The sequence below is a fragment of the Vicia villosa genome, unplaced genomic scaffold (assembly GCF_029867415.1).
Source record: "Vicia villosa cultivar HV-30 ecotype Madison, WI unplaced genomic scaffold, Vvil1.0 ctg.000474F_1_1, whole genome shotgun sequence".
Classification (NCBI taxonomy): Eukaryota; Viridiplantae; Streptophyta; class Magnoliopsida; order Fabales; family Fabaceae; genus Vicia; species Vicia villosa.
Window position 1 is genome coordinate 895373 of NW_026705228.1, and position 23898 is coordinate 919270.

General features: G+C 33.1%; 1 protein-coding gene and 1 long non-coding RNA gene across 3 annotated transcripts; both read left to right on the forward strand.

Moving 5' to 3' along the window:
• Positions 1–1281: 1281 nt before the first annotated feature.
• Positions 1282–6237, forward strand: LOC131628734 (E3 ubiquitin-protein ligase PRT1-like). The gene is made up of 7 exons (XM_058899564.1): positions 1282–1467; positions 2214–2242; positions 2331–2510; positions 3091–3420; positions 3532–3732; positions 5294–5388; positions 5536–6237. The coding sequence occupies exons 1-7, from the start codon at positions 1382–1384 to the stop codon at positions 5848–5850; spliced, it is 1236 nt and encodes a 411-aa protein (XP_058755547.1). The 5' UTR covers positions 1282–1381; the 3' UTR covers positions 5851–6237.
• Positions 6238–21853: 15616 nt separating this feature from the next.
• LOC131628727 (uncharacterized) lies at positions 21854–23390 on the forward strand. Of its 2 annotated transcripts, none has more exons than XR_009291879.1 (4): positions 21854–21971; positions 22250–22353; positions 22816–22928; positions 23248–23390. It is a non-coding gene; the product is annotated as an uncharacterized LOC131628727 (long non-coding RNA). The 2 variants fall into 2 exon arrangements; XR_009291878.1 differs by having other exon boundaries at positions 22852–22928.
• Positions 23391–23898: the final 508 nt, after the last annotated feature.

Here is a 23898-nt window from a genome sequence, read left to right on the forward strand (position 1 = left end):
ATAAGCAAGGCACTCCTAGAATTAGACTTTGTCACTAAGGGGTTTTGGTTTGGTCCCCCCCTTCTTTTGTTTCCTTGCTTTTCTTTAATGATATTTCTCTTTTGGCTTTAAAAAAAAAAAAAACTTATCCAATCAATAATTCTTAAGCACAAATTAATCACAAAGCAAAAGAATTATTCAAGACAAAACCTACTAAAAGTATGTTTGGTGTAATTGAAGTTGCAACGCTAATACACTATAGGAGTTTCATTGCTAATATACTTTTCACTTTTAAGTTTTAAAATAATGGCCTGGTTTTGGTTTATGTTTGATTAATTGCAATTTGTTTCAGTTCTATATCGTTCAGTTTATTAATTAGGGTAAGTTATTTTAATTCTAAGTTATTTTAATTCTATTTCAGTTCGGTTCGATTGGTCAATTTTTTTAAACAACAACCCATTAATTAAAGAGGGTTAAAGGTAGTGCACTGAAAGTGTAAAAAAGTTTTACACTGTCATCCAATAGAAACAAATCATTTTGTCATGTCATATAAGTTTTTTCAAAATTAAAGTCTGGCTTGTCCTGATTCATGGTTGTGATTGGTTGACAGTGTAAAACTTTTTTACACTGTCAGTGCATCACCCATTTTCTCTTAATTAAATTTATGTCAAATTTAGTTCATACAATTATAATATTTTTTAACTCTAATCACAATAAAATTTTAAAATTGAATTTAATCTCTATAAAATAAAAAAAAATCATGTCATTGAATATTAGAATTTAATCTCTGAAATAAAAAAAAATAGTTTCGTTGAAAGATTAAATTGTATTAAATTTAATTTAAATTAATTAATACAATATCTATAAATCCAATTCGAATGACTTATATGATATTGTCATGACTAATAGCTTGTGTTTGGATTGACCTGAACATAATTGTTAATAATAGAATATAGTTTAGCAGAATTGATTTATCTTTATATAAATTTTTGTAAAAGTAAACAAAACCATAAATTTTAATATAAAAATTATTCTGAATCTATTTTTTGACAGAAGCTAAAAATTCTAACATCAAATAAAATCAATTCTACTTAAACCGATCTAAACATGTTAAAATCATTGGAAAAGTAATTTTACCAAAATAAAATAAACCAAATAATGAATTAACGAAAATAAGTAATGTAACCAAAATAGTTATTAAGTAAAACTGGAAAATAAGATAAAGGATAAAACCCCGTCAAAGAAAAAACCCCGTAAAAAAAAACTGTATAAATTAATCTTAAATCTTAAATTAAATATAAAAATAATTTCACATTTCATTGAATAACTCAACATCTTTCTTCGTCTCTACAAATTCTTAGATTCCAAATTCTCAATCTCTGCGTTCCCAAACCTTCACAAAATGGACAACACCGCATTCAAAAACCACAACTTTGATGACGAAGAAGATGAAGAAGTTCCTGATTCTTTTTCCTGTTGCGTTTGTTTGTAAGTTTCTATCATCATCATGTTTTGATTTTGAGAGAAAACCTAGCTTCGATTTTGTTCTCAAATTCTTGTTCACAATTCAAAAGAATCATCGGTGGTGTGGTAACTTTATATTTTGGAAAAGAAATGGAAATTTGTTCATGAATTGATTTAAGTTGATTAGAATAATTCGGTTTGGTTATGGTTTTTGTTTTTGGATCTGAAGTTGGTATCTGTGCATGTAAAATGTATATGTTTATATCTTGAATTTCAATTGATTGCAAACCACCGAATGTGCCTTGTTTTTGGTGCTTGATATGGATTGCTCATTCATGAATTTTGAATTTTTTATTGCAAGAGTAAGTTTGATTCTGCGGTAAAAAAAATTAAATTCGAGTGAATTGATTTCGTAAAATTGATTCCGGTTAAAAGTGAATTGAATGTAAAGTGATTTATGTTAGGATAATTTTATGCAAAATTAAATTGAACAAAACTCAAAATTTACAAATTCTAGCTTCAAGTAGAATTAATTTTGAAGTCTGAATTAATTCTAATTTAGAAGAATCAAACACCTCAAAACCATTTCAAAATCATTTCAAAATAAATTCTACAGCTTTTGGCTCTTCCAAAAGCTAAACCAAATATAAACTAAAGTTAAAAGGATGAAATTGGTTTTTGACATGTTTCATTTGAAGCTTGTTTTTGAGCTGCTTTGTTTTCTTTATCAAATTGTACTAACTGACTTTGACACTCCTTTTATCATGCAGGGATCTACTATACAAGCCCATTGTACTATGTAAGGCAACAATCAATATTTTCTTGAAATATATATTAAAAATGCGAGTAGCGTTGTGAATTTTGTTTTTTTCCCTTCATTTTTGCAGCTTGTGGGCACATATGTTGTTTCTGGTGTGTGTATAAGTCGATGAATTGTCTGCGGGAGTCTCAGTGTCCAACATGTAGGCATCAATACTATCACTTCCCAACAGTCTGTCAATCACTTCATTTTTTGCTTCTTAAGATGTATCCTGTTGCTTACAATAGAAGGATCAATCAAACTCTTGGTATGTATCTTTCTCTAACTGTATGCATAAGCATATTTAGACTATGAAGCACAAACACAGATACCGACACCGGACAGGACACCGACACTGACATGTTGACACCAGTAATAATTTGAAAAAATGAATAAACCTTCATATTTGTTGCAAAGCATTAGCATGTTCAAATGCATATCTGAGCTATATGCCAAATTATCTGATGCAATGTTTTTTAAAAGACTATCCAAGTGTTTCCTTCATTAAGTACCTTGTGTAGTCATTGGTTACCTCGTATCTTTTACATACTCAATGCACAGTCATATATTATAAGATTATCCGCATCTCATGCAATAAAACATAACAGAATGGATAAATTTATGTAACTTTGTTGAGTTTAATTTCTAATGTTTTATTGATCCCGTGAACTTTATAATATGATTTTGCTACATCTTGTTTACTGTATTCTTATTATTGGTGTTTCATACATACTGATTTGAGAGTTTTCCTTATCACTTTCCCTCCTTCACATCACTTTCTAATCATTTATATTCAGTTTGGAAGTAATTATTTTATCTAAGTTTGACAAATTGATCTCTTGTTTTAGAGGAAGAGAAGAAATCAGGCTTCTATTCCCCTCAATTTGATCCCGACACATGTGAATCACAAGCTAAATTTGGTCATTCATGTAGCCCTTCTTCCTCCTCAATGATAAATCCGGTGCCCAACTCATCTGTTGTGGAAACTTTTGAATGTACAAAGCAACCAGAGTCCATTGCCCATGAAGCAGAGCCGGAAATTACTGGGACTCCGGCTGAAGAAAAAATATTGCCTCATGATAAGCTTGACATACAACATAAAATATCTGTTGCTGATGTGATGTGTACAATGTGCAAGCAGCTTCTTTTTCGTCCCGTAGTTCTTAATTGTGGTCATGGTACTCAATACATTTAATCTTACTTTAATACTTTCAATTATATTATCAAAACTATTATTATCAAACACTTAATTGAGATTGTGTTTGCTCTACTTTCCCTTGTCTCTGCAGTATACTGTGAAACTTGTGTCTACAAGTTAGCTGATGAGATGCTTAGATGCGAAGTTTGTCAAAGTCCACATCCAAGAGGATTTCCGAAAGTATGTTTGGAGTTTAGTCACTTTTTGGAGGAACAATTTGCTGAAGAATATGCACGGCGAAGTGATGCTATGGAACTAAAGGAAATCAAAATCAAACCCGAGACCCCTTCTTGTATGTATACTTGGGTTGGCTACATTATGTTTGATATCTTGAAGCATACATTTTTTTTAATGAAATAATTATTCTATGTGTGAAAGTAATCCATATTTCCTTTAAGATATTAGATTCTTTATATGGTGTTGTGTTGACCTGTAGAAGTAATGAGAGTTAAAGCCTGATAATTGAAATTAATGAAATCTATGGAAAAATATTGAACTAAAGGTTTTCCCAAGGGTTCGAATGTCTACAATAAAATTATAAATGAAAATACATCCAGTGATTTAGAGGTAAGTGGTATCAAGCTTGTAATACTATTCCATTTTGGCCATCAAAATTTATTTTAAAAAACTGAATATTATAGAGTAAGTTACACTGGTTTTCTGATAAAAACAGTTTTATCCAAAAGAGGGAGGTAGTGCTCTTGTCCAAATTGAAAGATAATAAGAACCTTACTCTATAACATGTAGCATTGTAGACTCGGGCTTCCTTATCGCGAGGCACTTAAAGTAGTCCTTAGTCATTGGAGTCTGTGCCTGTATCTAGTAAAAATAATCTTGACTATTGAGCTGCTTGCTGTCTTAGCAAAGCTCATTGCATGTTTTCAAATTCCTCTTTGATTGCTTATGTTGAGATCTTTGTTATTCCATCCATATTGGTCCACCCTTCGAATGTCCAATCCTAAGTGTAAAAGTGTGTGTTTAGAGTCCCATATGAACTAGAGATTTGACATAGATAGTGCTTAATTTCTTATAATGCTTGGGTAGTCCTTGCCTTACAAGTCAATTTCGTTGGGTTTTGTTAAGCACGAAACGTAATATGATTTCAAAATTTATCTTAGATCTGTTAGTGAGCCAAATATCTTTGTTTTTCCACCCCCAAATGTCCATTTTTAGGCGTGATGGTGTATTGAGAGAGTTCCTATTATTCCACTCGCATTGGTTCACGCTTCAGAATTGATGTCTAGTCCTGAGAGTGAGTTGATGAATTGAATCTCACGTTGACTAGTGCTTACAAGCTTGTGAAGTACCCAAATTACAAGCTAGTTTTGTGGGTTATGGTAGGCATTTTGCTCAAGTTTTAATAGTTTACAACTCACCACATTTTTAGCGATTTATGGGGATAGGCCAATATTAGTTCTTAATGCGGTTATCGCTTTTTCTAACCTATGTGGATGTTAGTTCCAAATACAATGTGATCTTTCCGGTTAAGCAAAACCAAATACCGTCAAAATGTTCATACAATTTAACTCATGACTTAATTACGACTTCATTCTTTTCTACAGAGAGTGGAGGGGTGAATTTCAATCAGTTGCAATACTTTTGCTAACTCTGGAATTATATAGAATAACTGGTCCCCACACTTACCGTCAAACTGGTTCAAGAGAAAGGAAACACAAATATATAGCAGAGATTAGACCTACTCTCCTATATCATTTACATATACAATACCCTAAAATACCCTACAATACATTCTCTGTTTTTCAAGTGGTTATTTTTACGCGCATTTTGATGTTTCTATGTTAGTAATTCTCCACCTTTTGGTATTTTTTTAGTTACTATTTTTTCTTTCTCAGGTTCATCGGATAACGGTAACAAAGGAGAAAATACAGAATGGTGGTCTGATCCTGACTTGAAAGTTCACATTGGAGTTGGTTGTGACTTTTGTGGGGTAAGATCTTAATCCCCTCATATCCTGCATTATGTATCAATATGTTATTTTATTGTTGTTTCTACAGTTTAGATTTCTTTTATCCAAACTAGTTGTGTGTCTATGTTATTGATCTGCAATGTGATAATGTGTGGCTTGTATATTCAGATGTTTCCTATCATTGGAGATAGATATAGATGCACCGATTGCAAGGAGAAAATGGGTTTTGATCTCTGTAAAGATTGCTACGACACCCGCTCCAAACTTCCAGGCCGATTTAATCAACAACACACCTCAGATCATAGTTTCAAGCTTGTACAACCCAACTATATTCGTAACATAATGTTGAGGCTCGTCACCGGACAGTTAGGCGACAGGTCTATCGACACCGAGTCTTTAAGTAACATAGATTTTACAGCCGAAGCCTCCGGGTTGTTTGATGATGGTGAAGAAAACCAGAATGAACCCGAAGCTACAGATTGAAAATATGAACCCAAAAATAATCATGGTCTGTTGTTGGTGATATTGCATATCTTCTTACTGATTTAAGAGATGTGAATAATGCAATACTTAGAGCAAGTTTTCAATCATTTCCTAACTGAATCTTTCTTCAGATTTTGGAAATCAGTGACAGGTTATCTTAGGCTTTCATGGTAGGATTCTTGAAGATATTTGGGAATGTACATATTTTTAGGAGTTTTCACGAGATGTTTGAAAATCTGTATTTTTACATAATAATCTGTGTAATATAACTAAATTTTAGTCTAGAAATTGAAATGTGGGAAAATGAAAATTTAATACTCAGAATCCAAACTTGAGATTATTGGTACTTGAACTAAAATAATATGAAAGGGACCCTTAATTTATTAACTGGAAACATTGAATGACCAATCAGTAATGACCTGTCTGGTAACATCACATATAGTTCTATTTGAAATGAATGATCCATAGTACTGGTGTTGGTACAACTTTGCTTTTCTCTCTCATTTTCAAACATGTTTGTTTTCACACATTCTCTTGATTGCTGGATTATATCTACTCCCTCCTTTCCATTTTTTGCTGTCGTTGTTGGAAAGTGAGTAGTTACTAAGTGTACGACATTATGAGTTCAAATTCAAGTTTATGTGTATTAATATTTTTTTCATCTACTAAATAAATTGTATTTACCAAACTCGTTATCATATTGTTTGTTAAGATAAAGAAAACTAATTTTTAGTTCATATTAATAAAAAATGTTGTATGGTAACAATGTTTTACCTCAAGCTTTTAGCTTTTTTTTTTTTTACTAGTTTTTAATTTTTTTTTAAATGCTATTTGACAAAGCAATCTCAAGTTTATGGAGGTCTTTGTAGGTTAATCATGGTTGAACAATGACAAAATAATCAGAAGCCTCGCTTAACTAAATTTTAACAATGTTAAATATTTATCAGGCCCTATTTAATTTGAGGCCTTATGCGATAATTGTCTTGCGTGCTCTCAAAGACAACCCGAATATCTGAAACTTGTCATTTTTTCTTTATTTTTATTCATATTATTTGAATTAAAACTTATTTTTATTATTTATAATTTATTATAGTTTAAAATAAAATAAATATTTTTTAATTGTAAATATAGAAAACAATTAAGAATAATAAATTCTTAATGCAACAATTCGCGGATGACTTTGACTCCACATTCATTTTATTCCTTAGTTTATTATACTCTTGCTCTCTATCGCTCTTATTTTTCACTCTTACTTCCTCATTTGTCATTTGCAAAATGCAACCAAAATTTACGGGAAAGGATGCTCTAACGTTCACGCGGGAACATTATAGTAACTTTTACAACTTTTTAAGGTACGATCAATAAAAATGTTCAGATGCATCCACGTGTTTTTTTTCAACAAATAAAATTGAAATTAAGAGAGGATGGAAGTCTGCTAAGAATGATAAAACTTAAAATTCTCAATTCTTCTTCTTCTTCTGTCGTCGTCATCTACCACCACGCTGCCTTCAATTGTTCATCTTTTTCCGACTCAGACTGTGACCCTTTATTGTTATCACCTCTTTCGCCACTGCCACCTACCACCTCTGACGGTTCTTCTTTTTCTGACTCCTACGGTTTTTCTTCGTCTTTTCATCGCCGTCGGTGTTACGGTCAATTGTTTTCAAATATCAGGTAAGGTTTGGAAAATTATTGAATTTCAAACTTGTGAGTTGAATTCAATGGTTGTTTTTTGGTCAAAAATTGAATTTAACTGTAATTTAGGGATTCTCTCAAAAACAAATTATTCAACCTTGATTATGTTCATGAAACATAAAACTCTCTCATGTATCATGTCAAAATTAGACTGTAATGTCATGTACATTTGGCTACAAAGGAGAGGCTTTGTAGATTTGGTATTATTGGAGATTCTGTGTGTAGCATGTGTGAACAAGAGGAAGAAAATACTGACCATGTGTTCTTTTCTTGTGTCAAAACTGCTGGTATTTGGTTTGGAATTATGAATTGGCTTGGTATTAGTCATAAGCCTCATACTTGGAGCAAAGACCTGCATTGGATCCTGGCTCGTATTAAGGGTAAAGGTTGGAGAGCTCGACTGTTTCAATTGGTTGTGACTGAAACTGTACATGAAGTGTGGTTATATAGGAATGCAATTGTTTTTAGTAAAGAAAATTATAGCAAAAATACCTAGAGAGAATTATTGATAATATTGTGTATAGAGGTTGGAAAAATAAGAAACTTGGTATGCATATTGCCATTTTAATGCTATAGGTTTGATTAGGTTTGGGCTGAATCCTTCATGTTTGTAAAGTTTTTTGAATTAATATATTCTTTGGTTCAAAAAAAAAAATTAGACTGTAATATGTTTGGTTTATATTATTGCAGGCACTATATTAGAAGAAAAGATTCGGATATGCTTGGTTTATAATTTGTAGAATGCATACATTGTATTAGAAGAATGGAGTGTGATATGTTTGGTTTGACTTATGCAGGCAAAGCATGAAGGAGAAATTTTGGTGCAGGACAATTGTGAAGTAGCAAACTTAATTTCTGGCAACTTTTGAATCATAAAGAAGACAAATGAACAAATTCGATTCCAAGTACTATACTGGTGAAGCATAAAAAAGATGAATAAACAAAATAGTTTTAGTTCATAATGTACTTTTAGGATATAATGTTTGATTTAATAGTTTGTTTTTTCAAATTCAAAGTAACAGGATCAATTTTTCATCTCTATCCATGTAATGGAATGTTATGAATAAACGAGTTTTTATTTGGTTTTTATTATAATATGCAATGTTAAATTTTATTGTCATATAATTCAAAACCTTTGTTAATGTCACAAGTTTTTAATGTTACATACTTTGGCAACTTAACGTTACTGCCACATTTTTACTAAGCATATGGTACCACAAAAACAATATCAATATTTAAAATAGGTTGAAAACTCACTGCCATAGGGAAATGCTAAATTGAATTCTGCTTGAAATTTATGTTATTCCAGAATTTTGTCTGGATATGTTATAAATCTTAACCTGCTATCCATTTTGGTTACAAAATTCTACTAGAAATTATACTATCAAAGCTATAAAAATTCTGCTTGAAAGCATGTCTAACATCCTGCTTCATGAGTTACCTAATTACGATTTCCAATTCATCAAATATTGTATCAAAAAATAGTAACACCAAAATATCAACATAATGTATTTCTAATAATTATAACTTAGTGATTAATTAGCTTCGATTGCTATTCAATTTTTTTTTTTTAAAATTCTACTACTTATGAAGTGATTATGAAGCCTCACCTTGTACCTTAAAATTTTCCTAAACTCACGCACTCTGCCACTGGTTGAATTAAAATGAGCCTCCTGAATAGCATTGTACAGTACTGATCTGCAAGATCCGAATACTCGATTTACTTAAGCATGCATTTAATTGAGAGAGAGGAAATGGCATGGTTGAAGTGTAAGGACAAAATTAGTGGCAGCATTTCTCAGCTGAAAATCAGATGAGCCACGGGCAAACTTTAGAATTATACAATAAGGTCAACTTGTCAGAAACTGTGTTCATATATCACTATAGTTTCTACGGATTAGTAACTGGCTTTTATGTAAGTTTTTTATATATGGATAGTAAGAAAAAATAATCCTTAAATTTATAAACACATGTATAAAACTGTATTCACCAAATAGTTTTAAAGGAATGAAATATATATATATATATATATATATATATATATATATATATATATATATATATATATATATATATATATATGTATATATATATATATATATATATGTATATATATATATATATATGTATATATATATATATATATGTATATATATGAGAAAAATATTTAATTATTTCTTTAATAAAATTGTGAAAATTATTAAGAGATGGGTCAACCATGATAAAGCATAACATTTTTATAAGCAAAATTCATTAAGAACGAAGACTAGGGATACTCGAATCCGCTTATAAAAGAAACACGAGCAACGTTCAGTAAAAGAAAACATTTCTAACCAACTGAAACTTAACCGAGATAAACCAACGGAACTTTTCCAAACTCATAAAAGTTGCACTTAGAATTAGGAATATTATCACTTCAAAACCACTTCCAAACCTTCAATTTAATATCCCATACTAAATTCAATAAAGAGATTTTGGCGCCGTTAAAAATGATATCATTCCTAAGACACCAAATACCCCACGCCACCACCATCCACAAATGACTATCTCTATTTTTTTTCACACCAAACTTCTTGCTTTCAACACACCAAACTTTCAAACTATTCCACACTAAACCACATAAATCCAAATAGAAATCACACCATAAGAAAAAAATATTTCCATACTAACTTGGAAAAAGAACATTCCAACAGAATATGAATTAGAGATTCATTTTCTTCGGAATAGAAAATACAGAGTTGCTCATTGTTCGGTAAAGAAATACCCCTTTGTAATAAAAGATCCCTTGTAGGTAATCTATTCCACAGGCATCTCCTCCCGAAAGCTTTAATCCTATATGGAACACTAGATTTCCAAATTGAATCAAACACTGACTTCGCCCCGTCTTCCCAAGCAGGTTCGCTATAGTTCCTCATCAACAAAACTTAGCCACTTTTGGTAGAATATCCCGACCCTATATTCAGCTTCCACACCAACGAATCACACGACAACCTGTCCGAAAAAAATCTCCGACAACAACCTCCTTAAATCCCTCACTTTTGCTAGCACAACAACAGACGCTGACTCTGCCACTCTAAAACAGCCTCAAACCATCTATTTTCCTGCCAGCGGCCCATCGAGCTCACCTATGCAACCTTCTCTTTACTCCACTCGAAGATAACTGGGTAAGCTTCCATCAGACTCACATTTCCGCACCAAACAACACTCCAAAAAAGGATCTCATTCCCGCTGCCTAACTCAAATCTCCACTTCTGCAACATTACATTATTATTCCAAAGATAGAATATCATACCACCAAGCCGAGCTCTCTTTACACAAAACAGAAGCGATACCGGACAGAAGCTGATGTCTTATGTTGTCGTATCTTGCGATCAAAACCTCCAACCACTTCGCCTAAATCCCCTGCATAATTTTCCACTTCCATTTGAAAAGTAAATTTGCATTCAATTCTTTGAAACGTTTAAATCCTAACCCATCTTTCTTAAGAGGTAGATAAAGATACTCCCAATGCATCCAATTGATTTTCCTTTTATCAAAACAATCGTCCCAAACGGAATTATTTTGAATATTTTCAATTTCTTTATAAATCGATATCGGGGCTTTGAAAAAAGAAAGTTGAAAAATAGCCAAGCTTGAGAGAACCGATTTAACCAATGTAATCCTACCTCTGAGGCTGAGAAATCTCCCTTTCCAAGCCGCTAATATATCCTTTAATTTCATAAAAGAAGAGAAATACCTCATCTCAGCTCCCCGAGCCACTATACATCCTTTCTTCTCCCTTTCATTTTTAGTAGAGTTGAAATCTCCTCCCATAACCCACTCTCCGTCGGAGTATTTAGCTTTCAAACTCAATAGCTCCCTCCAAAGTTTTCGTTTCAGATTCAGAGCACACGATGAATAGACGTTGACAATATAATAACTCTTCCCCTTCCACCAGAATTTAACTCCAAGGAAACCAGCACCACAAAACTATGGATGACATCAAAAATCCCCTCCCTCCACAAAATAATTAACCCTCGTGAAGCTCCCTGAGATTTAGAGAAAGACCATCCGACATCCACCTTCCTTCAAAAACAACTAGCACTCCGTCCATCTACAACTTCCAACCTCGATTCTTGAATTATAAAAATGTCCGCTTTACCTTGAGAAGTAATATAATTAATCTTCTTCCTCTTTAACAAGTTCCATCTCCTCTTACATCGGTCCTATAATCATGTTAATCGTTTTAGATTCACCTTCACCACTTGCTTATTCTCTCTATCTCTGTTTTCCATTTCATCAATTTTCCCGTTATAATTACTTACCACTCCTTGAGGCACCACCCCGTACTTAGAAATATCGGTCCATACTTTTCTCCAACTTTAGATTGAAGATGATTGAATCTGAAATTACATTGCACGATATTGGAATCGGATAAGCATCCCTCACACGAAACCACCCCTGCCAAGAATCCCTCTTCCGAAGCCAACGGGACAATGAATCTGAGATTTACCAATATCCATGCAAAAGCTCTTCACACTCACTTCCTGAGATTGACCCTCAATCGGCCCAAATGATGAAATAGATTCTGAGCAATCCTTTAGGTCCCCCTTTTTTTCCTTATCCTTTTCAGATAAGAATGAATGCCAACGTCATAAACACTCCTAGATTTGATTCTCGGCTTCTTAATCATCTACTTCTTAACACTTTCTTTTCTCTGTTTGAAAAAAGTATCCATTGAGATTCTATCCTCCTTTAATTTACCATCTACACCAGCCTTCCTTGCCGCTTCAATAACTACATTGAAGCAACCCTTCTTCGTACCCTTATCCTCACCTTGTTGAACACTAGAATTCCTAAATTGAGAAGTCCCCTTACCAACGTCTTCAGATTCATTTACAACAGCCTTTCCCTTATTGAGATGAGCAAGAGATCCCCACAAGAGCTTGAATGAACCGAATCCTCATCAAACAGAGTGTCTTCAACAATATTATCAACTTTGTTATGCCATCTGTAAAGCCCCAATTTCTACCCAAAATTTATTAAAAAAAAATCAGTATAAAAATTCCACAAACAACAAATGGGATGTCACATTTCAACTTAATACCCAACATATACTTTCTTTTAATAACAAAAACTCTTAATACTATGCGGCGGAATCATAATATCGTAATTTATTCAACTGAGAAACAACTTATAATTATTAATATTCAACTAAATCAACTTTTTGAACAACAATAACTTCACAATGTCAGCTTTATAATCATTTAGCAACTAAAGTAGTAATAACAACATATAACAAACATAATCCCATCTCGAGTGCTACATATCAGAGCAAGATCCTCTCGAATTATCATAAGCAACATAAAGACTTCAAAGGAATACTTTTAACATCCACAACTAATCTTGAGTACCTGTCCATTTCTCATGGTAGGGGAAACATCAGCAGAAGGGGTGAGATATCGAAAAGTATAAACAAGGTATGATAATCAATATATTAGATAAGAATCATACAGTTATTCACCGCTTCATAACAAGAAAACAATCATCAACAAATAAAACATAATACAACAATTCACAACTTAATAACAACAACTTATACAACATCAACATCTTAATAATAACAACTTATACAACAGCAACATCTTAATAATAACTTAATATTTACATCCACTTAGTAACGACAACAAAACAACAATTTTAATAACAACAACTGATTTCAATCAGCAATGCGATAACAACAACAACTACACATATACAACTTGAATGCTACTCAACTGTGCATATGCATGTGGATCCATTGGAGTATAACTTCCAACTTAAAAACATGCCAGGTTATCGAGGGATCAACAAGGCATAAGCCTTCAACTTCAATTTTACCAATCCAGGCCAACGTGGTGAGCATAGCTTCAACTTAGAAATTTCCCATCCAGGCCAACTTAGTATGCAAATGAAATGAATGCAACAATCACAACAACGACATCAATCAACATCACAACACAACAACTTATCAATATTGTACCAGTAAAGGGGTACTCAACGTCGCTTCAACACTGGCCATAGGCCTACAACTTAATCAACAACAACACAACCACAGCTACATAACAATAACATATCAATGCATTTCAACAACAATTCATAGCAACGATGTAATACGGTGAAGTGACTTTTTATATTTAAGCAAGCAATGTTGCGGTGAGCAAGAGTCGCCACCGACTTTTATTTTATCCAATTGGAAAGGCAAAAAGAACAGGAAAGACCTTTGAAAAGACTTTGAGTTCGGGGGGTAGGTTATACAAAGGGAAGATGTAAGGCACCCTTTGCATCCATGGTTATCATGGGCTCTTAATTGCTTAGCTCACTTTGTTTCCAAAATGTTTGAATTGTTTGAAAAGCAGTGTGTGAATAGTAAAACTTCGTTAAGGACTTTAGCTTGTAAATAAGCGTAGCCTTGTTTTTGAATTGATTTGAAAAGAGATTATGAAAAAGAATTTGAAGTGTGGAGCAAGCAACTAAGAACTACCTACCCTAATTTGTCTTTCATGTTCTTTAAGTCTTTCGGGCGAAAGGGTCTATCCATACCATGAGAAGGCAGGAAGTCTTTCAATTGGATGTTAAGGGTCATTGAGAAAAGTATAGTTCTCCATAAGACTGTCCCTTGGCATAAAGAGGGCAAGTAGTCTAAGGGAAGGATATAATAGTCATTTAACATTTTTAGGCATCATGCGAGGATACCTTAGCAATAGGACAATCATCTTATTTTTCCGAGGCAGCATCGAGGGACTAAATGATTTTTATTCTTTAAGGCAACCTTGCTTTAGGTATCCTCGGAATCGAGGGACGTGACTATTTAGTACAATTAGAGGCAACAGAATCATTAAGGCAACAGGCAACAAAGGCAACAAGAGGAATTACCCTAAAGGTGTGTGTGTCACAATCACGTGAGTTCAGTTCAGTTATTTATCTTGTAATTAGTGAGCTATGTTAATTCAAGGTTTGCACTCCCTAAGATTACTAGCTGTCGCGGGCGAAAAACCGTTTTTTTCCTCTTTTTTGTGGGATGAGACACCTGATGCCTTCTTTGGGCTCGAGTGCTCAAAAAAATGATTTTTCTTTTATTTCGACCAAACTTTTTATTATTTCCAAAGGAGGAAAAGGGAAAAAGCTGCAATAACCTAAAAAGTGGGGGGAGATCTTGGGTAAGAGGGTTGGTTATACGAAGGGAAGGTATTAGCACCCAACGTATCTGTAGTACTCTACAGGGTTCTTTATTGTTTTTTATTCTATGCTACGGTGAAGGTTCTGTTGTGAAATAGGTGGGACCTAAGGTGTTTGTTTGATTATGCTCGCAAAGATCATCGAGATCCTCTGCATACATATCCCTTAGAGGGAATCAGAGCATCTGTAGCTCGGGGTCTACGGGTGCTAAGGTTTGAATGGTTTTTTTTGTTTTGTTTTGCTCGCCAAGGATCGACCTTGTGCCTACGTATTCTCAAAGGGATGTTGAGAAAGTCAGAGCAATCGTAGTTCCCACTTATGCTAGTGGAAGCAAAGGAAAATAGACAAATGTCGTCTAAATGCTAGATGTATCTAATCTATATCATCACATACATCTGTTTGTTTTTGTTTGAAAATCTTTTCATTATAAGCCCGGGGCCATGCCACTTAGGGTGCTTAGAATGATAAAGATGTTTTTGTTGTTTAACCAGCCTTGTGGCAAAAACTTTCAATGAAGTCAGCCTTGTGACAAAAAGTTTTGATTAATCAGCCAGCCTTGTGGCAAAAGTTTCAATGAAGTCAGCCTTGTGACAAAAACTTTGATTAATCATCCAGTACGGTGGTAAAACAGTTTGATTGATTAGCCAGCCTTGTGGCAAAAAAGTTTGATTGATTGATTGTTTGTGATGATATAGAAGAGATACTCCTATCATAGAGATGATAAATGTCTAATCTCCTAGGGTATTTTGATTTGGATATTGGGGGATGCTTATAAGAAGCCCGTGGGTCCTTGTACGAAGCCCAAGAGGAGGCTATCCGAGGGTCCTTGCATTGTAAGCCCAAGAGGAGGCTATGGGAGGGACAATCCAGGGTCCTTGCATTGTAAGCCCAAGAGGAGGCTATGGGAGGGTCACTCGTTTGTACAAAGCCCAAGGGGAGGCATGGTATAGTTGGTCTGAGCTCTTAGAGCGATTTCACCGGGAAACCATACTCTATGTCCTAACCTAAACTAGTGGAGATTCTTTGCACGAAGCCCAATAGGAGGCTATGGGGAACCTAGTGTTGTACTAAGTTGAATGAGCATATAACACAATCACAGGTATGAACAAGTACGAACAAACATGAACAAGTATGAACAGGTTATGAATAAGCATATATATATATGACAAAGTGTGTGTATATAATGGAGTTTATGAAGGAAATATACCTGTAAGCATGATCCATTTGTATACATAGGGCTCGGGACTCACACTCGGGGAGAGGTCCACTTGAATTTATTCAAAGCTATGTAAACAGGTATTTACAAAGGGGCTTGGGACTTATACCTACATGGAGGCCCATGATATTTTTTGGGAAGATTTAAAGAAAACCTTCATTTTTGGTTTGTTATTCAAAGTTTAAAAACAAACTGATCGAGGTATGTACAAAAAAGGTGTATGTACAAAAAGACGTACAATGAAATACCTAATTTCATGTACTGGAATGGGTATGTACGAAAGGGCTCGGGACTTATACCTACATGGAGGCCCATGGTATATTTGAAAAGCAGACGCGTCGTTTGAAAAACGGTTTGAAAGTTTGTTTTGAAAGAAAGTTTATTTATTTTGAATAAAAAGACTGTGTAAAAAGAAAAAGGAGTGGGTCTTATACTCTCTAATATTCGAGAGGCCCCACTGTTTTGAAAATTAATTGATTAGTCAAAAGAATTTAATCAAAAAGAAGTGGTTTATCGTTTGAAAAAGAATCGCGATCGCTCGTTTTAAAACGATTTGAATTTGACAAAAGTCAACTTAATTAAGTTAAAACAAGTTTTAATACTTAATTAAGACCTAAGTGATTAGGGTTTGATCACAAAAAAATATTTACAAGTGATTAGGTTAACAAATAATGAAAAAAACAATATTTAAAGTATTTAAAAATACTTAAAAACATGTCATTTTAAACCTAATTAAAACATATTAAATAAATCTTTTTTTGTGATTTTTTTTAATGTTGTCAAAAATAGGTATATTAAATAAGAAGTGTGTAAAAAATGAATAAAAAATGAGTTAATTTGATTGGTTAAATAATTAGATAAAGTTTGTTAAAAAAAATGAAGAAAAAAGGTGATAAAAAATTGGTTTTGTCTCCCAAAGGGTTTTAACCCACGCCCTAGTGCTTACCAACCAAAACACTAACCAGCTGAGCTGCGTGTGCAGCTTGTTTATGATACGCTTTCAACTCATTATATTTTAAAACAAATATTTGAATTCTTTGAACGAAAATCTGGCGCCAAGAACACACCATAACTGAAATTCAAAAATCTTCAAAACTGTGTTGTTTGGATCGATCAAAGGGTCTATCTCACTCGGTTTTTCACAAGGAACATGATGGTGATCTCAGAATTCATTTATTTTCACTCTAAGGGGGTCAATTTTGTGATGAACACGAAGAACCCTAAAACTGAAATTCAATGTGAAATCGTGTATGATCATGATATGATGCAATTGATTGAGGGTTAATGATCAGTGGTAGTGCAGAAACAAGATGGTAAACCAGTTTTTCATTTATGATGCATGTATGTTAGAGTTTGAAGTTCATGTTACTTACCTTCAAAAACGGCCAATCTGGAAATTGATTTCTGCAAAAGAGAAGTTCCAGTTGTTGTTTGATGATCTGAACAGCTTTAGTGGACCTTATGGAACATGTTTGAATGCTTGGAATGGATTGAATTCACCTGAGTATATCCATGGAACCCGATCTGCAGTTGCTTTGAAGTGAGGATCGAATTTGATGATGGAGGTGTTTCAGGTCATGGATGATGATTGGTATAGCTCATATATGATATATGGAATGTGTTTGGATGATTAACTTGGACAGATATGGGCTGGTGTGAATTTTGGCATGATAAGGCTCTCTTTATGCAAACATGGTGGTTGAAGAGTGATTCTGAGATTTAGGTGTTTTTGGGGTGTGTGGATGGATCAAACACATCACATTTGATGTTTATGAGATGTTAGAACCCTCACTTTGGTCAGAACTTCAAAGGTTTAGAGGTTGAGAATTTCACCTCTTTGAAACTTAAGAAACTTGCATTCTAAGAAAGAAGAGAGAAAACCTATAATTGTGAGGTTTTGGTGTGAATTGAAGAGTGATTTGAACCTCTATTTATAGGCCAAAGTTTCTGAATACAAAGCTCTTGCAAGTTGATCAAGAATGATGACTTGGCTTAAGAGATAAAATGGCATCTTTTGCATTTAATGCATATGGTTAAAAGTAACTAAACCATGGTTAATTTCCAAGCTTCCTATCCTCTTCCATTCTGATCTTCAAATTAGAAAATATCATTCAATCATTGCTTCTATGCATCATTGCTTGGATTATAGGTCATGTAGTCTTGAAACTTAGTGAAAAATGGTGAAAATTCAAGTGAAAAAGTTCACTAATGTCAAAATTCAAAACCATGGCTACACTCCACATTTTTTCATGCTCTTGGACATTTTGGAAAGCTCATATTACACACTTCAAAACCCTAGTTGAAAGTTTCTTCAAGACCTTTAAGGAAATGGGTGAAAAAGATCCATGAACTTTGAGAAAAATGAAGTTTTAAGTGAAGTTTTCAAAAAGTACCAACTTTGAAGCACCATATCTCTTAAATGATTGATCTTATGGAAAAAATTTATATGTGTCAAAGTTGTTTATTGGATCAAAATCTACAACTTTCATGTTGGAAGTTTTTTTCAGTTTGTAGGTGAAATTTTGAGAAATTCCCTTCCAAAGTTTGGAAAAAACCATTGAAAAACACTTAGAAAATTTTCTAAGTATGGAAAGTCAAACTTTGACTTTTTGATTCTTGATTGATTTTCTTGATTTTTCTTGATAAAATGACTTCATATATCATATATTGATGATTTAAAACTTCAAAAGTCATGGTTGACCAAAATTCTCCAAAAGTCAATGGTGATCTTGTACAGTTGACTTTTTCAGACGAATCGCGTTTCTGGAGATTTCAAATGAACCAAGCTATCCTTATCAAATGAATGGTATGAATGAATCAAATTGAGACATTAGAGGATATTGAACCATAGTTTGAGTTGTGACACCATGTCCTGATTAAAAAGTCAGTTGTTCAGATGAATTAGGTCAAAAAACCCTAATTGTCGACCTAATGAAATTGATGACTGTAGGTCTTGAATTGAGGTGTAATTTCCATTGTATGTTGTCATAGGGATTATTTGAGGATGATTGAAACCTTTGATTGACTTCCTGGAGATTTTTAGGGTTTCCCAAATGTGATCCCTGATTTTGGTCCCTGATAATTCAAAACCCTGATCTGAGGATTTGTCTGATCAATCTTTGTGTAGGAGATGTCTTGAGCTAATGGATTAGGTCAAAATGATGTACTTGGGGTCTTGAGGTCATGTCCCAAGTCATTATGTCAAATTCTGAGTAAAAGTCAAGAGTATGTTGTCTTCAGTCAAAACCCTAATTCAGTCGATTCAGAGCCTTTGAGCTTGTTGAAATGAATCTCTGAGGACCAAATGTTGATTGTTGATGAAGATGATTCATTTGAAATGAAGGGAGAACAAAACCCTAATTGATTGTTACTTGTACTGATGAGTGATTTCCTGATCAAATCCTGCTGAGTCACAAGTAGCAAACACAAGCTATGCAATTTGTTAGAGATGCAAATGATGCATATGCAGATGATATGAGGTGGTATCTTAGGTCAAAAATTGGGGTATGACACTAACCACAGCAGAAAGATAAAACAGTTTAATAGTCCTACACTATTACAATAAACACCTGCGGGGACGGGGATTACAATAAAAACCTATAGGGGAATGCGGAAATTAAAAGGCGGAAAAATAAGAGGGGTCGATAATTAGTTTTAAACATCTTTGAACGCGATCTTCCTCAAACCCTCGATTGACTCTGAAAATTAAAAGGAAAATAATAGGGTGAGTGTAGGAGGGATTCATTGACTATTCGAGGCAAACCCTATTTTGGGCAAAAGGTAAAATAAAAATTAAAAATTAAAATGATATTTAAACAAGAAAAGAATCAGAAACTTAGCTTTTCGATTGGTATGGCACGTGGCTGAAGGATTTCGATTAACCCTAAAAATTAGACACGAAGAAGAAAAATGTTAGTGCATTAAAGACCTCAACCATTATAACGTGGCAGATCAAAAATTAAAATAGTAATAATTTAGGCAAACAAAATAAAAAAGGGTGAGGCAAAAGGAAAACCCGAATGGGGCAAAAGTTAATTATGGTTAATAGAAGAAACAGGTAAAAACCTAGACTAAGGTTAATGGACAACACCTACCAAAAACAGTGATTAGTGATCATGATAAAATCAGGGTTTAAGGCATAAAATAAATTATTACCAGTTCTGTAACTCGGTGAACTGACTTTTTAAAAGCAACAATGTTGCGGTGAGCATGAGTCGCCACCGACTTTTATTTTGTCCAATGTTAGGAAAGGTAAAAAGTACAAAAAAAGACCTTTTTGAAAGAAAACGGGCTCGGGGGTAAGTTATGAAAAGGGAAGGTGTAAGCACCCTTTTCATCCGTAGTTATCTACGGGCTCTTAACTTGCTTAGCTCATGTTTGTTTGTTTTGAAAGGAGCATAAGGACTTTAGCGTAAATACGTAGCCTTAGTTTTTCGAAATAATATTGAAAAGATGTTTTTATTGAGCTAGGCAGTTTAAGAGCACTACCCTAACTAATTGGTCCTTTTCTATACTTTTTTACGATTCCCAGGATTATCCATACTATATTGAAGTAGGGAATCCTTGTTATATTGGACGTGTGGGTCATCGAAGGGTCATCGAGGTCGTTGAAGGCAAAAGGTAGAGATACCTTTAGCAATATTCGAAGGGACAATCATTGTTTCGTAGGCAACCATCCGAGGGACTAGATCATATTATCGTAGGCAACATCGTGGGTCATCGAGGGACTTATGATCTTTGCAATGATTTTTAATCGAGGGACTTTGCTAATTGGTACCTCTACATTCGAGGGACACGACCTTATAATCGAAGGCAACCGAAGAGGGGCGTACCCTAAGGGTGAGTGAGTGCAAGTGTGTTGGATTCAGATATTTATTTTGAGTTAAGTTAGCTAGCGTTCAGTTTTAGTCTTTCCATGCAATCCTATTAACCATGCATCTAACAATTAATATTTGTACAGAAAATTAAAGTGCGGAAAGTAAGGTTCCTACGCTATTACATGGCTTCGGGATGGGGGATTACAATAAAAACTTGTCGGGAATGCGGAAAGTATAAAGGTGCAGAAAGTAAATCCTACTTAAGCTATTACAAACTATAAACGATTACATTATTTGTAAAAAAATAAAACGGTAAATATACAAAGATGAAACTCGCAAATGTCCGCAATAGTTACGAATCTCAAATGTCGTACCACACATCAATACAAAGGGTTAGTAATAAAACACGAAATAATATACAAGAAGATGGTGAAATACTTGCAAATATAAAGTATAATTAGTAAAAGAAAACATAAAATTAAATATATTAAGCTCTAAGAAAAATAATAATGTAAATGTTTTTGATGTTTTATATTTTTAATAAGTCAAAGAAAAACAATAATTAAAATGTTTTTGATGTTTTATATTTTTAATAAGTCAAATTAAATAACCTAAATTAATAAATTAAAAAAAGTATATCTAGACTAATTCTAAAATCAATGAGTTAAATATTCCAATTAAGACATGTTTTTTGTTTTGTTTGTATTTTTGTTGTAAAAGATAACTCTAAAGCATATATATAATTGTAATGATAAAGATCACATAAGTGATTGACCACACACCATAACCAAGGCTAATGTCTCTCACGTGGCCTACTGTAGCTTCTTTTTGTTTCTATACACATCACATCTATGCACCATAAGCACATATGTATCACACATCTACTATCTACTCTACTAAAGCCTTTACTAATGAATTGGCCAAACATCCCAAAATGCCCTTCCCTTCAATTTCATTTACACTGCCTAATGGATAAAAACGTAATTAACAAATCATGTGATACAAAGTAGCTACTTTTATCATTCCAAACAACAAGTGTTCAAATATCATTGGTCCAACTTTATTCATTCATTTTCCATTCAACTTTCTTCCTATCACACTTTTCAACATTGTCCAACACTTCTCTCTCATAACCCATCTGAAACTACTCATTTTTTCTCTGCACAACAACATGTTCATCTTCATCGAAAACCCGGGTAAGACCCAGTTTATGAGATAGAAAATGGATGTTTCACATACTTTTCTGACTTTTGATCTTCACTGTAATGTTATATGGTTACATAGTTTATTGTTGACCCATTTTTCATGCCTTTTAACTATTAGACCCAGTTTATGAGAGGAAAAATTAAATCTTTTCATATTTTTCTGATTTTAGGGTTTCATGTCATGATGTTTCAAAAGGGTTTATGATGTTTCAAGAGGGATTCTGAGTTTTATTATTCTGTTTTGTTAATGTTGTTTTTTGATTTATCAGGACAAGGAAATTGTTCTATTATTTAAAAGGAGAACCAGTTGATTATGGTGAAGAACATAGTAAGGAGTGTGGGCACTCGCAGTTTGGAAGAATCTATGAACAAGGTTTGGACTTTTTGGACATTGGAGATCCTCATGTTATGTTTGTTGTTTGTGGCAATTTTTTTTACTTAACCTTTTTTTAATGTTTTTTATTTATTAAAAGTGTTTTGTTTTGTTATTTTGGTACATAAAGAGCGTTATTCCGAGTGGGACGAGGATCACCATCTTTATTTTGTGACACATTATGCTGGAGCACATGTAGTGTCTGCTTTGCAACAAATGCTTGCTGATAAGGTTGGTCTTGGACTTATTGTTATGTTTTTCCTGCATATTTGGATAGTCTATACATATTATGCAGTTCACATTATATATATTCAAATTAATAACATTTTTATTTTGAATACAAATAGTTATTGCTTATTTACCTCGCACAATATTGCTAACATTTTTCATTTTGAACACAATTGTAATGCCTCTGCTTGATTTATGTTTATTAAGTTATTCACAAGGACTGTTTTTCTATAGAATATATAAAGCTGTTTACAAATGTATTCAAAGCAGATCCAGCCGTTCATTCAGAAACGATTGATTGTCATAGGACTCTGCTCACCTACTGATTCACACTACTCTTTCTGCAGGTACAACTTTTTATTATTATTTTTCTCTGCTATTGTTATACCTTAATACAACAATCTTTGCTTTGATCACCGCTTAATGTTACATCCTTGTCAAAATGCAGAAAAATTGTTATGTTAGGAAGAATTGCATTTTCTGTCATGAAGAACTTTTTAAAATGGTGAAAATGATCATATTAAAATATAAAATAATATAACAGTTTAATAACCTATTTTAATGTAAATATTATAAATCTTCTTCATACTAATTTCAAACCACTTATCAATGACTTAAGAGTGTGATATATGTTTACTAATTCAACTCATCATGTCCTATTTATAGGTCAAGCAAATTGGTCAAATTTGAGTGTATTATTAAAGACAATGAAAAGATGGTTCTGCTGCAATGTCTCTAGCAAATCTGTCATAAGGACCTCAAAATAAAGGTCTGCATATTCCCAAGACATGAATAGAAATCGTGGAGAAAACCAGTATATAAATTTACTTCAAATTTAACAAATATAAATTGATTACATATTGTCTATTCATTTCTCTCCATTTGGTAACAGTTATATATTTTGAATGTTAATAATTCAATTTGAATGTTATGTTAGTAATTTATTTTTTTTAAAAGCTTTGTTAGTAATTGAATTTAATGTTTTTTTTATGAACGTAGTTAATGCACTTTAAGATGGAAAAAATATACTAAGTTAGATAATTTGGTGTGATATACTTAATTACTAAATTTGTGTGATACAATTAATTTGGCGCAATGATTGTAGCAAGATAGTGGTAAAACTAAAAGAAATCCTTAATACCCTCAAAGAAGCAGATTGGGAACCTTACTTAATACCCTTAATACTACTATATGTTATGTTTGTATATGATTAATAAAATATATTTTACTTTTTATTAGGATTAATTTTAAAATAAGCAGGTTCTTATCTAGCATATGTGGAAGTCTTAATTAGGTACGAATATAAATTTAGATTGT